This window comes from Dioscorea cayenensis, chromosome 16 (assembly GCF_009730915.1).
Source record: "Dioscorea cayenensis subsp. rotundata cultivar TDr96_F1 chromosome 16, TDr96_F1_v2_PseudoChromosome.rev07_lg8_w22 25.fasta, whole genome shotgun sequence".
In the NCBI taxonomy this organism is placed as follows: domain Eukaryota; kingdom Viridiplantae; phylum Streptophyta; class Magnoliopsida; order Dioscoreales; family Dioscoreaceae; genus Dioscorea; species Dioscorea cayenensis.
Window position 1 is genome coordinate 1,906,868 of NC_052486.1, and position 16,828 is coordinate 1,923,695.

Consider the following 16,828-nt stretch of genomic DNA (forward strand, 5'->3'; position numbering starts at 1 on the left):
AAGATCATCAGAAAAGCCTGAACAAGTTCTATCGGAGGCATTTCAATACAAAAAACAACCTTGCAGTCATTTCTGGGAAGTTTGATCAAGCTGTGGACAGCCGCCATGAGAAGGAAATCCAAGATGACTACTCTATGCAGAATTCTAACACGTCCTGAAGACAGACCTACCTTTAGAGAAACATGCAGCGGTCACATATACAAGAGCAATATTCGAAGATTTCAGATTGAATTACTTGAGGCATTGAACTATTATATAGGTAAAGTGCAGGAAGGTGCAATCAGTAAGTATTCTGTTGCAAGGTCTCACCGATTCCCACAACTATCAAGTTGTAACTTTTTATGAATCTCAGAAGAAAGCAGTATGTTCTTGTCACAAGTTTGAGTTTTTCTGGTATCCTATGTAGACATGTGCTGGCACTTCTCTGGGCATCAGATGTAAATTTTATCCCTGAACAGTACATTTTGAAAAGATGGACTAGGAAGGCAAAGAGCAGTCCTTCATTGGATGAACGGGCTGTTGAGATGCGGAGTTACTGTCAAGACTCTCCGCTCCTAAGATACAACGATCTCTTCCGTGATGCCATCAAATGCGCTGAGAAAGGAGCAGTATCTGCAGAGACATTCAAGGTAGCAAAGGACATGCTACAAAAAGCCTTTGCCGATCTCGTAAGTCTGCAAGAAAATATAGTTAAAACCGGGCAGCATCCTTCCCCAAACATCTAGCTAGAAAACATTGTTTTGTTAACAACATTGTATCTATTAGGTACTGCATGTTCATGTATTGTCTGGCTTCTAAACAAACTCATTATCAATTATATTCTCTGTATCTCTCTTTCAATAGCAAGAGGTTGTCATATTTTACAAAGATAATGTTAACATGTATTATTACATTAGAGCATTTGTATGATCCAAATCGTCAAGCTTTGCGCAGACTACTCAATACCGAAGTACATTAGTTTTTCTGGATGCAAAGCATCTCCTGCCAGAAAGCTCGCAGATGATCCCATTCACTTCGATGGAGCTGCACCTTTGTGTCGCCTTTGAAGCTGATGTCTTTGATATTCCTCCTCATTTTCGGTCATGTCTTCCCATTGGTTTTGCTTTTGAGACAGACTCTAGTTTAGCGATTCGCCTCTCCAGTTTCTCTTTCACCATTTGGTCATTCCCATGGATTCTACAAGCTCCAAGAAGGGAGCTCCAGAATGGCAAGATATCTTTAGCATTCTTATATGGAAGCTCTTGTATCAGCTTCTCTGCCTGCTCTAAAAGACCTGCACGTCCAAGGAGATCAGCCAAACAACCACATAGTGTTTTGGGTTTTTGGTTCTATATGATACTCCTCTTTCATGGAATGCAAACACTGCAGTCCTTCATCCACCAATCCTCCATGACAGCAAGCAGTTAGTACACCAACGAAAGTAATGTCATCAGGTTTAGCTTCCTTTTTGTGCATCTCTGAGAAAATTTTGAGTGCTTCACTGGATTCTCCATTCATGGCCAGCCCGAAGATAACTGAAGTCCATGTCGCCGTGTCTTTCCCCTCTACTCTTCTGAAGATTTCCAGAGCCTCTTGCACACAACCGCATTTTGAGTACATATCTATGAGAGCAGTACCAACAATGGCGTCGATTCTTATCTTGTTTTCCTTAATGAATCCATGTATCCACTTGCCTTGCTCAAGAGCACCCAGATTAGCGCACGCTGAGAGAAGTGCCACAACTGTGAACTTATCAGGTTTGATTCTTCTACTCTTCATCTCTCTGAACAAAACCAGAGCTTTGTTGAACTTATTACACTGAATATACCCATTGATCATCACAGTCCAGAGAACCAAGTCTCTAGCTGGACTCCGATCAAATAGCTCCCTAGCTTCATTCAACATACCGGAATTGGCATACCCGGAGACAATGCTAGTCCAAGAAATTACATCTTTCGATGGCATCTCATCGAAAACTCTCCGAGCCATGTTCATACAGCCACACTTGCTGTACATATCTAACATTGCATTGTTAACAGGAATGCCATCTTTGAATTCCTTGTTCTCAATATAACCATGAACCTTCTTTCCCATTTCCAAATCTCCAAGTGAAACACAAGCTGAAAGTATGGTTACAAGAGTAGCTTCATTCAGCTTCACTCCACTCTTCTCCATCTTCAAGAAAGTAGAGATTGCATCTTCAAACCTGCAGCACTTGATATAACTAGCAATGAGAACGTTCCAAGCAATCACATTTCTCTCAGGCATTTCATCAAACAACTCCTGTGAAGCTTCAATGGCTCCCATCTCTGCATACATATCAATGAGTGAGCTCCTCACATAAGAATCAAACTCTAAGCCAGTTTTCACAATGAAAGCATGGACTTTCCTCCCTTCCACCATTGCCTTAACCTCACCCAATGCTTTCAAAACCAGAGGGAAAGTGAAGTTATCTGGTGACAAGCATGCTTTTCTCATCTTTTGAAAGAGTAGTATGGCCTTCTCTGGTTGTCTATCTTTAGTGAAAGACTTGATCATGAGATTGTAGACAAAAAGAGAAGGATCAGTGAGAGATTCAATCACTCTCTCTGCGTGGCATAAGTCTCCAGTTTGAGGACTTGTACAGAAGACCAAGATACCGTCCATTATGTCTTTGTTGTGTTGCATGCTTGACATGAGAATTTGGCAGTGAATTTGCTTGAGTTCTCTCATGGATTTGCATCTCTGGAGGATGGAGATGCACTCCTTTTTGGTTAGCCTTGTTGGTTTGTAGCTTGAAAAGGAGCATAAATGGCGTATGAACTTGGAGAACATGGAGTTCAGCTTCTCTGTTTCCAATGGCGAGCTAGCTTAAATTTACAACAAGTCCTTGTAGAGGACCTATTTGTATACAGTGACAAACGTGTGGACTTCGATGAAGTTTAGAATAGGGATAAAAATGCAATCTTTGGAGATGAGAGAGAGATGGAGATGAAGAAGGCCATCGTGGTCGGAGGGAGCATTGCAGGCTTGTCCTGCGCTCATGCTTTAATCGCCGCTGGATGGACGCCGGTGGTGATCGAGAAGTCGGCAGCACCGCCGGACGGAAGCCCAACCGGCGCCGGTCTCTGTCTCGACCCTCAAGCTCTCCGTCTCCTCAACCTTTGGATCAAAGACTCAAACCTGCTCCATTCCTCCACGCTGCCCCTCTCCATCGATTTGGTAAACCCTAAAAAGCCTTCATTTCACCTTTGTGATTGCTCGCCATGACTGGAAATCTTGAGCTTTGTTTCTTTGGGGGAAAAAATGCAGAATCAAGTGACTGATAGTGAGAAGAAGATAAGCTGGGATTTGGCCAAAGATGAGAACTTTGGGTTCAGAGCTGCACACTGGGCTGATCTTCATAAGATTATATACAAAAGCTTTGCCAGCAAATATCATTCTTTGTGGTCACCAGTTCATTTTCCTTTGAAGTTTCTGATGATAAGGCTGCTGTTAAGGTTAAAAGCCAGAGCTTTTTGAAACTGGAGACATGGTAGAGATTGTTGGGGATCTCTTGGTTGCTGCTGATGGATGTTTGTCATCAATCCGAAGACATTTCTTTCCTGATTTTAAACTAAGGTTTGTGCTTAGAGACTTCTTATTTGTTTTAAGATTTACTGTAATCTGATCATCAATTGGTGCAGCAGGTATTCAGGTTACTCAGCATGGAGAGGAGTTCTTGATTGTTCAGGCCAAGAGCATGCTGAGATTATTAGCAATCTCAGAAAAGCTTATCCAGAGTTTGGACAGTGTTTGTACTTTGATCTTGCTGATAGAACTCATTGTGTGCTGTATGAGCTTAAAAACAAGAGGATCAATTGGATTTGGTACATCAACATGCCAGAACCAGAGCTGAAGGTGATGAAAGATAAAACTCACCATGTTAATGTTTATGTTCATCATTCATTGTGTATGCATCTCTAAAGCTCTTGTATTTTGAATAAACAAATATAGCAGGGAAGCTCAGTAACGATGAAGGTGAATGATGAGATGATTGAGAACATGCATGAAGAAGCTGAGAAAGTTTGGGTACCAGAACTAGCAAGAGTGATGAGAGAAACAAAAGGATCCTTTTCATCAATGTAATATATGACAGTAATCCACTTCCACAGCTTTTTTGGGACAATGTGGTGTTGGTTGGAGATGCAGCTCATCCAACAACTCCTCATGGAGTGAGAAGCACCAACATGTCCATTTTAGATGCTGGAATTCTTGGTCATTGTCTTGGCAAGTGGGGATCCAAGAACATAGACTCTGCTCTCAGGGAATTCCAAGCAATTCGGCTGCCGGTTGTCTCAGAGCAAGTTCTGCATGCACGGCAGATGGGGAGAATGAAGCAGGGATTGGTTTCTTTCAATCCAAAAGAAGCAACTTTAGAGGAATGCCTACTGCTTCTGCAGAGAAGTATGCCATACTTTGAAGGTGTTCCTTTTCCAATTTGATTCTTTCCTGTTGTAAAATATATTACTGTTCTATGCTAGTACTGTTCTGTGTTTAAATTTTATTTGTCACACTAGTCAAAGTGATAACAAAGAATGAACACAATGTGCTTTTTTCTTCTTTCTTTTTTTTGATAAGGGGAACTCCAAAAGGAGCTAGAATAGACCGAAACAAACAGTGCAACAAGGAATGAAGACAAAAAAAATAATAATAAAAGAATTTAAGTAAAAGAGAGCCCGGCTTGCATGGCAGCTTCTTCCAACCATCTGAGCAGCTCTAGTTCTGAATGAAACGAGATAGACCTGGATTGGTTATACCAAAATTAACCAAAGAGTTTGCTAAACTGAGTGTTCTTGGGGTATGTAATCCACATCTAGCTCTGAGCTTCTAATTAGTATATTCTTAAGGTGAATCAATTCTACTCTCGTTCTGCAACAACTAAATGGTTTATTGGTATACGGGTCGCTTTTAGAGCTTTTCATCGAGTGATAAGAGTTCGATTTTTGGTTGAAGACACATTTCTGAGAGATGTGAGCGGTGGTTGTGTCTGGGTGGTACTGCTGCGCATATGTCGTGAGCTCCGTCTCCACTGCTCCACCGAGAGCTTGGCATGCTGACTGACGGTTTAACGGGGACCCTCTGACTATCCCGTTCCCTTTTTGTAAAAAATTCTTCTGTCATTCTCCTCACTCACTCACACCCGTCTGAGACGGGAATTCTCGTCTCCATCATTGGTTAAAAAACTCAAGGAAAGGGAAGCCCCACTCTCACTTTTTTTTTTTAGACTTGATCGATCACAATTTTATTAAAAAAAAATGAAAGAGAAAGTACAAACTAAAAACGATACTTAAAAAACAATGGTTCCTCACCAAAAGTGAGGAAAATAATGCCCCATTCTTGCACTTGCCCTTCTCAATTATATATATATAGACATATGTATAAATAGTCAAAGCCACTTAGTTAAAGTGGTTAAATTTAAATTCAACTAACAGGGAGTGTTTGCCTTGTTTCAGGGATTGGGGAGTCTTTTTCCATTCTTGACTCTGTAAGGGTGGAAATTCTCCATCCAATGCCTATCTCTAAACACCTCTCACTTAAACCAAGCAAGTATGAAGATGCATAAAACTAAAAAAAAAGTAAAGATGATTAAGGGTGGAAATTCCCTGTTCCATGCCTATCTCTAAACGCCCCTCACTTAAACTTATCGGGTAAATTTTTCAAGTGAGTACTTAAGTTTGGCCTTATATCTGTTTGAGCACTAATTTTCAATTTGTATCGAAAATGGCAGCAAAGTTTTAATTTTGTTTTCTCCCGAGGCAATTGGGGATTACGGTTATCGTCGATTGACGTGAAAGTCGTAAATATGATATGGACACCCAGGAACCAACTTTCGAGACATGTCCACATCATCAACTTATACACGTAGCCCTAATTGGCTACCACATCATCATCCCTTTCCTTCTTTCCCTTCCCTTATCTTCATCCCTTTCCAGAACTGGTTGATTATGTGGATAGTTCTTGACTTGGTTCCCAAGTTGTCTACATCGTATTTCCGAACTCAACATCACTCGATTATAACCAAAAATCCCCGATTGCTCGCCGGAAAAACAAAATTAAAACTTTACGCTCATTTCGATCTGAAATGAAAGTTAGATACTAAATCGATATAGCCAAAGCTTAGTACTATCGAAAAATTTACCCTAAACTTATCAAAAGGACAAGTATGGAGGCGGATAAACCTGGAAAAGTGAAGATACAATTTTTTTCCCCTCCCAAAACCACACCCAATATAAGATTCTAAAAATAAATAAAAAAACTCTAAAATATCATAAACATCTTTGAACCCATGCTTATTTATTCCCCACTGGGCCACTGCCAGAATGAAAAACCACTGCACCATGCAAAGACATAAGTAGATCTACTAGATAGATCAAACTTTGGTAAAGCTGTGTCTGTTTGTTATATGTGGACAACGCCCCATGTCACCAACCATGCCTCATCTTACGCAAAATTTCATGACCCACATGACCATGAACTCTCTCTCCTCTCAAACCATACTTCTCCCATATTTTTCCAATATATTCCCATATAGTGGTCTCCTACTGAATTTTTTTTAAAAAAAACAATATAAAAACCATGCAGTTGCGCTCAATGGTAGGACCCAACCACCAACACGAACAACTATACGGTTTTTACCCACTCCTTCCGAGTCCACCAACCCCCAAAACCCGGTTGGTTGAACCCAAACGAAAATCCACACCAACTACCCACCCACCCAATCACCCAACCCTTATATATATAGATATACCACCTCCATTCCTTATATCCCCTCTTCTTCTCGGACTAAACAAGGGAATAACTCGTTTCCCAAACCAGCAATGGCGGGGGAACCGACGCGTTTCTTCTGGGGAAACGAGCCATCGGAAGACGAGTACTACGCCGCCAACGGCGTCATCAACAAGCAATCCTACTTCGAATCCCCTCACGGCCGTCTCTTCACCCAATCCTTCCACCCTATCGGCTCGGCTCCATCCGAGCCGGCTCCAATCAAAGGCTTAGTATTCATGACTCACGGCTACGGCTCCGACTCCGGCTGGCTCTTCCAAAAAATCGCCATTTCCTACGCCACCTGGGGCTACGCCGTCTACTGCGCCGACCTCCTCGGCCACGGCCGCTCCGATGGCCTCCGCTGCTACCTCGGCGACATGGAAAAGGTCGCCGCCGCTTCTCTCTCCTTCTTCTCCTCCGTCCGTACGAACCATCCCTCCCTCCCGGCTTTCCTCTTCGGTGAGTCGATGGGTGGCGCCGCCACCCTCCTCATGTACCTCCGTTCAGATCCTGCCACGTGGACAGGCCTCATCTTCTCCGCTCCGCTCTTCGTCATCCCTGATGACATGAAGCCTTCCAAACTTCATCTCTTTCTTTACGGTCTCTTGCTTGGCTTTGCTGACACGTGGGCCGCCATGCCTGATAACAAGATGGTCGGAAAAGCCATTAAAGATCCCGATAAGCTTCGTGTTATTGCTTCTAATCCCCGGCGTTACACCGGCAAGCCTCGCGTTGGCACCATGAGAGAGCTTCTCCGGCTGTGTGAATACTTTAAGGAGAATTTCAGCAAGGTTACTGTTCCTTTCCTCACAGCTCATGGCACCGACGACGGCGTGACCTCGCCGGAGGGATCAAAGATGCTTTATGAGATGGCGAGTAGTGAGGATAAAACTTTGAAGCTTTACGAAGGGATGTATCATTCGTTGATCCAAGGCGAGCCTGATGAAAATGGTCAACGGGTTTTGGCCGACATGAGAGAGTGGATAGATGAACGTGTCAAACATTACGGTAATGGTGTTCTTGCTAACGGCGCCGTTACGGATATTTCTTCTTAATTTGATGATGAGGATTATTAATGTTGTTATTATTGTTTGGTTATGTGTATTTGTCAATGGAATGGTGATGATGAGGATTATAAATGTTTTCTTTAAAGAAATATTTTTAAAATTTAGTTGGTGAGATGTTAATGATAGTGTTGCTGTGGAATTGGCCGATGGTGATTAGGGCATTTATTTATTTTTAAGAAATAATTAAATTATATTATTAATAAAAGAGTAATAATAGTACAAAGAGGAAAAAAAAAGACAAACAAACGTAGAAGAAAAACACATGAGATGAACACGGATATTAATACTACAATAAAAAGTATAAAAAAAAAACCTTTGCCCGTCCAATTTGTTTTATTTTCTCTCTCTTATATTGCTTTTGCTTATTGTTCTCCTCATCCATGGTGAGGATTTCAGTATGTTATTCTTTTCGGTTTTTTGGGAAGAAGGCGGGGACGAGCCCACTAGAGACTCAGGGGACGTGCGCAGGCGCCGAGTGGAGCAGTGGGGGACAGGTCAGCTGCTCAGCGTGGAGCTGAAACCACTCGTGCACATGCACTATCTATTCACAACTCTTGAAATGTGCGCTCGGTGAGAATCGAGACTCTCATCGCTCGGGTGAGAGCTCTATCGGTGACCCGTGTACCAATAGACCCGCAGGTCATTACTTTCAGCTTTTTATTGTTCGTTGTTCCCTCTCTGTTGTACTCCTTTATTCTCTTCTTTTTAATAAATTGGTGGTTATCCACTTTATTTTTTTTTTAAAAAAATCTTCAAAAGGAATAAAAGAGCGGTAAAAGGACACTGCTTATTTAAGTAGCTGTAAAGTCTCTAGTGTTTGATGGACGGTCAAAAACTCTAAGCTGCACTTCGCCTGCCAAGTTTTCCAATTTTACCTTTTTTATGCATTTATTCCTTAGACAATTATTGTTGGTTCTCAATAAATCAGTGGTTTATTCATTTTTCATAAAAAAAAAAAAATTATTGTTGGATATATACTAACAATAGCATGACATTTGGAGGACTAACTTAGCGCATGACATTGAGTGTGAATTTGTCCATTAATCAAGTCCCTCAGAAGTTAGAAGTCCACAAGATAATTTATTAAGAAACACCCAACCAATATCTGGCTGGAACGCAACAACCGTTTTTTTAATCAAATTCAGTCTCCCATTTTTTCTACTCTCTACAAATCGACTAATTTGCTTCTCTCTTGGATTTTACTGAGATCACGGAGGCCCACCGCGAGGAACCCTCGGGATCTTTGTTCGGGAGGATTAAAAGATCTCTTAACTTCCTAAGCTCCAGATCAACCGATCCATTTGGTGATTCGAGTGCATACCTCTAGTCGGGAGTAATCCGCTCTCGCTCATTCTTGAGACAGAGCTGTGTCTCCGATGGTTGACTTTCACGGCCCGTGACTATTATCGTTCTCTCCTTGTCTTTTTTGTTTTTTCCTTCGGTTCTTATTTGTTTTCCTCATTCCTGGTGAGGAAAACAGTCTTTTATTTTATCTTATGTTTGGTACTTTAATTTTCTTTTGTACTTGGTGTTCTCTGTTACCTTCTCTCTTTTTCTAATAAATCCATGGTTTATCCACTTTATTCCAAAAAAAAAACTTTAAGGACAACCAAATATATAGAAACAGTAGTTGAGTTCGTCCTTATGAACTCGTTGATCCAACGCATAAATAATGGTCCCTGATTGCATGCATTTGTGCTGAAACATGACTCATGCTAAGCCTCTCATTTGGGGAATCAATACTGCATTCAAGGCCCAAAGCTGCAACAGAGACCACACACTCCTTTGGCCTTTTGTATCCAATGACATCATCTTTGACATCATCTTCTTGTGAGAACATTGATGGATCCATGACCTCCATGATTCTCTCCAGAGAAAGCATAAGACTTTACAAACTTTCTCATTGTCATACCATCCTTGAAACTCTCGTCAACTGGTCTCTTTCCTGTCAGCAACTCCAGCACAAGGATCCCATAGCTGTACACGTCTCCCATGGTTGACACCTCACTCCCAAAACCATACTCTGCATGGATCCATTCATCAACGAATTAATATTTTAATATAGCAAAGTACAATGGAATCATTTAGAATAATATATACCTGGAGGAACATAGCCAATGGTTCCTTTGATGATCTCTGTTGAGGTTGTGGAGCTCTGCCATAAGTTGCTGTTGTTGTTCATGAGGATCTTTGCAAGACCAAAGTCTCCGACACGAGCATTCACGTCATCATCCAAAAGAACATTGCTTGGCTTCAGATCACAGTGAACAACTGGAGGTTGGCAAGAGTGATGAAGATACTCCAAAGCATCAGCAACATCAATGGCCACATTCAACCTTTGAATCAAACTCAGAGGACTTTGTTGTTGTTGTTGTTGTTGATTCTCCACTGGATGTAACCATGAGTCCAAGCTTCCATTTGGCATCAAGTCTAAAACCAGAGCTTTGAAGTCATTGACTTGTGAATCAATGCTCACGTATGAAGTGATGATCTTGATGAGATTCCGGTGTCGGATGCTTCTGAGTGATTCACATTCAGAGAGAAAGCTCTTTGAAGCTCCTCTAATGTTGAGGCTGAAGACTTTAATGGCGACCATCATTATGGTGTTGTTGATGCCATGAAGAGTTCCTTTGTAAACAAAGGCATGCTTTCCTTTTCCGATGAGATTACCGGAAGAGAAACCATCTGTTGCTCTGACCAAATCATTGTATGTAACTCTCGGAAACTCTTCATATGGAACAGGCAAGGATGATGAAATCTTTGTTTTCGTTCTTGATTCTCGTTGCCGAAACAAGAAAAGAAATAGTAAGAGCAAGAGAAGGCACGATAAAAGGGAAACTATTGGGATCACAATCTTTAGGATTAGAGATCCTCTACTTGTTTTATGTGGGACTTAAGGCAGACAGGTAAGTGAAGTTGTGGGAGTCCCCCGCAAAGCTCAACATTTCCAATTAAAACTAGTGCAGATGAATTTGTAAACACCCCTTTTACAGGGAGTTCACCATGGAAGTGATTGTAAGAAAGGTCCAAAACAAAAAGAAACTTCAAATCTTGTAGGAACTCTGGGACAGACCCAGATAAGTTATTGTTTGATAGACCAAGTATTTGAAGGAGTTTTAAGTTGCTAAAAGATGAAGGAATGCCTCCTGACAAGCTATTGTATGAAAGGTTTAAATTTTTGAGACCTTTTAGATTGCTTAAAGATGGAGGGATGGATCCAATAAAGAGATTACCTTGCAAATTGAGGTCTTCTAAGACTGCACATCCACTGATGGTCCCAGGGATTTTACCTGTCAACCTATTCCCATTTAATAGCAAATATTGAAGATTTGTCAAGCTTCCAATCTCTGTAGGAATAGTTCCACTGAAAGAGTTGTTGGCTAAATCAAGAACAAGAAGTGAAAAGAAATGTCCAAGGATTTCTCCTGGTATTCTCCCACTAAGCCTGTTGTTAGATGAATACAGTGTTGAGAGTTGCCTGAGAGTTTTCATAGTAGAAGGTATAGTGCCTTCAAATTTATTCCCATCTAAGAAGATATCTGACAACAGAGTTAGATTGCCAATGCTGGATGGAATGAAACCTATGAGCTTGTTGTCATGCAAACTCAAAGCCCGTAACATTGTAAGCTTTCCAATGTTATCTGGAATTGGGCCAGTGAGGTGATTATCTTCCAAAGACAATTCAAACAAATTAACTAAATTTCCAATCCCATGCGGAATGATCCCTGAGAAATGGTTGTAACCCATGTATAAAAACATCATCTCCTTAGAGAAGTTGGCTATCGACAGAGGCAACACACCGCCGAGATCATTGAATGAAATAGAGAGCATGTTCAAGTTGCTGCAATTCACCAAGGAATCAATGAAGCTCCAATCCCTGGCATCGCTGGCTTTAAACTGATTATTTTGTAAATTGAGATAATAAAGGCCATGCATCCCTCCAAAAATTGGGGGCACTGTCCCACTAAACTGGTTTAGTGAAATGTCAATCTCAAGAAGAGAAGCATTGGACAGTGAAGCAGGGACGGTTCCACTAAACATGTTACCACCAATGTAAAGCATTGTGAGTTTTGAAAGCTTGGTGCCTAAAGTTGAAGGTAGCCTCCCATGGAGCTGATTGACTGCGACGCTTATAAAATCTATAGATGAAATATTGAACAAAACTGAAGGGATTGTCCCATGGAGAGAATTGTCAGCCACCTGGAAACGCACTAAGTTTGACAGCCTGCCGAGTTCTTCAGAGATGATTCCTTGTAAATTATTTGACATAAGAGAGAGTTGAACTAGAGAAGAAAGGTTCCCAATGGATGATGGAATGACTCCAGTGAGACTGTTTTTAGATAGAGCCAGCACCTTTAGCTTGTCGAGAGTTCCACCAAGCGCAACAGGGATAGAACCATTGAGCTGGTTGGATGACAAGTGGAGAAATCTGTTGCAATCCTAAATATATTAGTTATAGAAATGAAGAGGAGAGGTGCTGAATAGCTGAAGAAGACTCAGAAAGGAATTCATTCTGGAGATCTGATCGAGTGTGGGAAAGATAGAAAATTACATAAGTTACCCCTGCAGTTAAATCTGGTACACACAGGGAAGGAGGGTATATCGGTACTTTCGGTGTGTTTGAAGAGTTATCCGAGTGGAGTGAAAAGTCATTAATTGCCCCTGAGTTTGGTTACTAGCTGGTAGAATGGGAAGTCGAGGGGCATTATCGTCCGGGAGGAAGAGGAGAGATACTAAAGGGATGGAAAAAGACATAAGTTAGCCACAGTAGTTACTTCTATTAGAAGGAAGGCTCAAGGGTATTTTAGTCCATGCAGGATTCTCTTCGATAATAGATTCGATTCTACTGAAGTTAAGAGGAAAAGAACAGAGACCAAACAAAAAGAATTCCACTCTTCTTCTTGTCTTTTTCCTACTTTTACTTGATTCCCGACATTGGATCAAGAGTCTTGAGTGAACAATGGGCTGGCCTTTTTGATTATTATTGCTTTCTCTTTAGGTGTGGTGTTTTTTTAGTTTTTATCTATCTCATGCTATGTGTTTTCTTTTGAGTTCATGTTTGTTTGGAGAGATCTTCAGGATTTCCTTGATCTCTTGGTGTACTCTCTTTGAGAGATTTCCAGGTTGTGCCTCAAATCTCTTTTGATTGTACTTGTGTGTGAGTTGGAAGGAAATTTCTCTTTGTGGTGGTCTTGTGTGCTATTGGTTTAGAAGGTATAATTGGGCCTTGCATCAATTGGTATCAGAGAAGGTTAGACTACTGTGAAGGAAAAAGAGACTGAGGGCTGATGGAAACCAGAACCCAGGAACTTAAGAAGTTGGAAGAGAATTTGAAGGGTTTCCTAAGAGAAACGTTGAGAAGCGATCAGGAGAAGCATGACAAGGAAATGCAAGAGATGAAGGAAAAAAACAAGATGAGAGATCGGTGAGTGCGCACCTTGTTCTTTGAATTTACAACCGACGGGGAGTGTAGCTACCCTCAACTACAAGCTATGGGTCATGTCGGGGACTGAGGAAGGAATTGTCCTATCTCAAGTCTATTCAGCCCTAAATTGACCAAGTTGGAATTTCCCAAGTTCAATGGTGAATTACTTTATGATTGGTTGTTTAAATGCAAGCAATTCTTTGAATTCGATGAGACTCCAGATGGAATTAAAGTGAAGATAGCTTCATTACACCTAGAGGGTGCGACATTGCGAGTGGCATCGAATTATATGAGGAGTAAGGGGAAGGGAATATCCCTAAGCGGGAGGAGTATGTAACTCAGCTGAATACCGAGGTTTGGCAATGAGTTGCATTATGATCCAATGGCGGAATTAAAAGACCTAAGGCAAAGCTGGGTCTGCATCACAACTATCTAATTAAATTCGAAGAACTTCTCAATAGAGTGGAGCTCGTCGACAACCACATCTTAAGCATCTTCATGGGTGGATTGAAGGGGAGATTAAGGACACCATCGGACTACTCGGACACCGCCAATTCTGAGGAAGCCATCAGCTTAGCGAAGATTCAAGAAACAGCCATAGAGAATGCTCTTGCAAGAGGAAAATTCTCATCAAAAGTAGGGAGTGTACCTTTTACTACCAACTCCCAAGAAATTTCTTTCGAATCCGGTTCAGCGAGATAGCATCAACGAAACTCCAAAAGAGGGGCTACAAACCCTTTAAGAGACTATCAAGTGGGGAGCTGGAAGAGAGAGAAAGAAAGGGCTATGCTACTGGTGTGATGAAAAATATACAGTGGGCCATGCTTGTAAGATGAAGAAGCTATATAGTTTGGAGTTAGTAGGAGGTGATGAGTCTGAAGAAGAAGAAGAAGAAATTGACATCAAGAACTCAGAAGGGGAAACTGAATCCAGTGAAGAAGCTTCTGCAGTGATTTCGATGAAGGCCCTGTCAGGTATACAAACCTTGGCGGACTACAACACCATGAGGGTGAGTGGGTCAGTTAAGGGTCACAAGATTCATATCTTGATTGACTCTGGGAGTACTCACAACTTCATAGATGAATTCACAGCTAAGCAGCTAGGGTGTGAGATGACTGAACATTCCCCTATGGTCGTGATAGTAGCCAATGGGGAGAAGATCAAGTGTGACAAAATGTGTTCGGGATCGAAATTTGGAGGATGCAAGGAGTAGAATTCAAGTCTGATCTCATGGTACTTCCTTTAGAGGGCTGCCAGATGGTACTGGGGATACAATGGCTAATCTTATTGGGGTCCATTCTGTGGAATTTTAGTGAGTTGAGGATGGAATTTAAGGTGAACAGCAAAAAGGTGGTCTTAAGGGGGTCCCCACAACCAAGAATTCAGATGATGCAATGCAAATCATTAAGAAAATCACTCCAACTTCCTACTGAATTATGCAAGGCCCAGCTATGTTCATTGGTTATGATTAAGGAGCCCCGAGATAGTGAGGATGGTGACAATCAAAAACAGAAGCAACTGACCCCAGAACGTCAACTCCAGCTGGATCAGTTATTGCATTTATATGAAGATGTTTTTCAAGAAGCTGAGCAACTTCCTCCAGTAAGATCTCATGACCATAAGATCATCTTGAAGGAAGGAACTGATCCAATAAATGTCAGACCTTACAGGTACCCAGCTTTTCAGAAAAACATCATTGAAGACATGGTCAAGGAAATGCTAGATAAGGGAATTATCAGATCAAGTTCCAGCCCCTTCTCTGCACCTATTGTGTTGGTCAAGAAGAAGGATAACGAGTTGGAGATTATGTATTGACTATAGAGCCATCAATGAGAAGACTATCAAAAACAAGTTCCCTATTCCTCTAATTGAAGAATTGTTGGATGAGCTTCATGGGGGCTGAATATTTTTTTCTAAACTTGACTTGAGATCGGGCTACCACCGGATCGAGAATGAATGAAGATGACATTAGCAAGAGCAGACCTTTCGCACTCATGAAGGGCATTATGAATTTTTTTAGTGATGCCATTTGGCCTCACTAATGCACCCTCTACCTTCCAAGGACTTATGAATGGTATTTTCAAGCCATTCCTTAGAAGGTTTGTTTTCGGTGTTCTTTGATGACATTTTTGGTGTATAGCTCAGGGGTTGGGAGACACATATGGAACATTTGGAAGTAGTACTACGTCCTTAGAACCCACCACTTGTATGCAAAAGAGAAGCAAGTGTACCTTTGCAGCACAAAAAATTGATTACTTGGGTCATATTATCAGCAAGAATGGGGTGGAGATGGATGAGTCCAAGATAGATGCTATTGTTAATTGGCTCTGTTCCAAAAACTATCAAGGAACTAAAGGGAGTTCCTAGGACTAACGAGCTACTATAGAAGATTCATTAAGGATTATGGAATCATATCCAAAACCCTTGAGTGAATTGCTCAAAAATAATTTCAGGGTGGAACCCAATCAGATCAGTGACTTTTGATAAACTCGGAGCGATAGTGAGCACCGGGCAGATCTTGGCTTTACCTAACTTTGAAAGCCCGAGTTTGTTGTTGAAACGGATGCTTGTGAAGAGGGTATTGAGGGTCTGTCTTGATGCGAATGGCAATCGAGTGGCATACTTAAGCAAAGCCTTATGCGAAAAAAACATAAAGCGCTATCTGTGTATGAAAAGGAAATGTTAGCTATTGTCTTGGCATTACAGAAATGGAGACCTTACTTATTGGGAAGGCACTTCAAGATTAAGACAGATCACCAAAGCCTTAAGTTCATCCTCCAGCAGAGAATTTCTACACCAGCACAACAGAAGTGGCTAGTCAAGCTTATGGGTTATGATTTTGAGGTGATGTATAAAAAGGAACGAGAAAAATTGTGCGGTGATGCTCTCTCAAGGAGACCTATGTTGACAGCTATATCAACTACTAGATCAGAAATTTGGGAAAGAATCCAAAGAAGTTGGCAGGAGGATCAAGAATTGACACAGCTTATATTACAACTTCAACAGAATCCACAGTGCAAGAAGCATTACATGTGGGCCCAGAATCAACTCACAAGGAAAGGTAAATTGGTGGTTGGTGGAGATGAAACTGTCAAACAATTAATTCTACAGGGAGTTCCATGAGAGTTTCATTTGAGGGTCATTCGAGGTGGAAGTTACAAGAAGAGAATTGGCGACCATTTTTTCGGAAGGATTGAAGCATGATGTGCGATTTTTTTGTGCAGCGAGTGATAGTATGCCGGGAAAAAAATAAATCGAAGAATGTAGCACTGCTGGGTCTTCTCCGAGCCCTTGCCGGTGCGGAAGGAATTTGGGAAGATATCGGTTTAGATTTTTATCCTTTGGGCTTCCCAAATCTCAAGGAAAAAGATGCAATACTTGTGGTGGTTGACCGAATGAGTAAGTACGCACACTTCATAGCTTTATCACACCCTTATACAGCCCTCTCAATAGCCCAAGTCTTCCTTGATCAAATTTATAGACTGCATGGATTGCCTAAATCTATTGTCAGTGATAGAGATCCTATATTCTTGAGCAATTTTTGGAAGGAGTTATTCAGGCTACAAGG

The 16,828-nt window shown here is 41.3% G+C and overlaps 5 protein-coding genes across 5 annotated transcripts; 2 read left to right on the top strand and 3 right to left on the bottom strand.

Moving 5' to 3' along the window:
* Positions 1-1,070: 1,070 nt before the first annotated feature.
* On the bottom strand, positions 1,071-2,821 carry LOC120279150 (pentatricopeptide repeat-containing protein At1g31430-like). Its single transcript, XM_039286017.1, is given in 2 exon segments — positions 1,071-1,307; positions 1,309-2,821. Coding segments are annotated over 2 exon segments (1,722 nt in total). The 5' UTR covers positions 2,794-2,821.
* Positions 2,822-2,922: 101 nt separating this feature from the next.
* LOC120279602 (aurachin C monooxygenase/isomerase-like) lies at positions 2,923-4,560 on the top strand. Its single transcript, XM_039286530.1, is given in 8 exon segments — positions 2,923-3,180; positions 3,271-3,375; positions 3,377-3,421; positions 3,423-3,470; positions 3,473-3,579; positions 3,648-3,858; positions 3,958-4,071; positions 4,074-4,560. Coding segments are annotated over 8 exon segments (1,236 nt in total). The 5' UTR covers positions 2,923-2,943; the 3' UTR covers positions 4,443-4,560.
* Positions 4,561-6,754: 2,194 nt separating this feature from the next.
* On the top strand, positions 6,755-7,955 carry LOC120278746 (caffeoylshikimate esterase-like). Its single transcript, XM_039285477.1, has one exon. It carries the CDS (start codon positions 6,819-6,821, stop codon positions 7,821-7,823), a length of 1,005 nt encoding a protein of 334 aa, XP_039141411.1. The 5' UTR covers positions 6,755-6,818; the 3' UTR covers positions 7,824-7,955.
* A 1,700-nt stretch (positions 7,956-9,655) lies between these two features.
* On the bottom strand, positions 9,656-10,922 carry LOC120279151 (probable LRR receptor-like serine/threonine-protein kinase At3g47570). The gene is made up of 2 exons (XM_039286018.1): positions 9,936-10,922; positions 9,656-9,858 (listed from the first exon to the last, which is right to left on the bottom strand). The coding sequence occupies exons 1-2, from the start codon at positions 10,432-10,434 to the stop codon at positions 9,656-9,658; spliced, it is 702 nt and encodes a 233-aa protein (XP_039141952.1). The 5' UTR covers positions 10,435-10,922.
* Positions 10,698-12,771, bottom strand: LOC120279152 (putative receptor-like protein kinase At3g47110). Its single transcript, XM_039286019.1, has 2 exons — positions 12,758-12,771; positions 10,698-12,264 (listed from the first exon to the last, which is right to left on the bottom strand). The coding sequence occupies exons 1-2, from the start codon at positions 12,769-12,771 to the stop codon at positions 10,698-10,700; spliced, it is 1,581 nt and encodes a 526-aa protein (XP_039141953.1).
* Between the last annotated feature and the right edge of the window lie 4,057 nt (positions 12,772-16,828).

Coding starts and splice junctions, on each gene's coding strand:
- LOC120278746 (XM_039285477.1), top strand. CDS start 6,819: ATGGCGGGGGAACCGACGCGTTTCTTCTGGGGAAACGAGCCATCGGAA.
- LOC120279151 (XM_039286018.1), bottom strand. CDS start 10,434: ATGATGGTCGCCATTAAAGTCTTCAGCCTCAACATTAGAGGAGCTTCA. Junction 9,859..9,935: donor CATTGGCTATGTTCCTCCAG/GTATATATTATT, acceptor GGATCCATGCAG/AGTATGGTTTTGGGAGTGAG.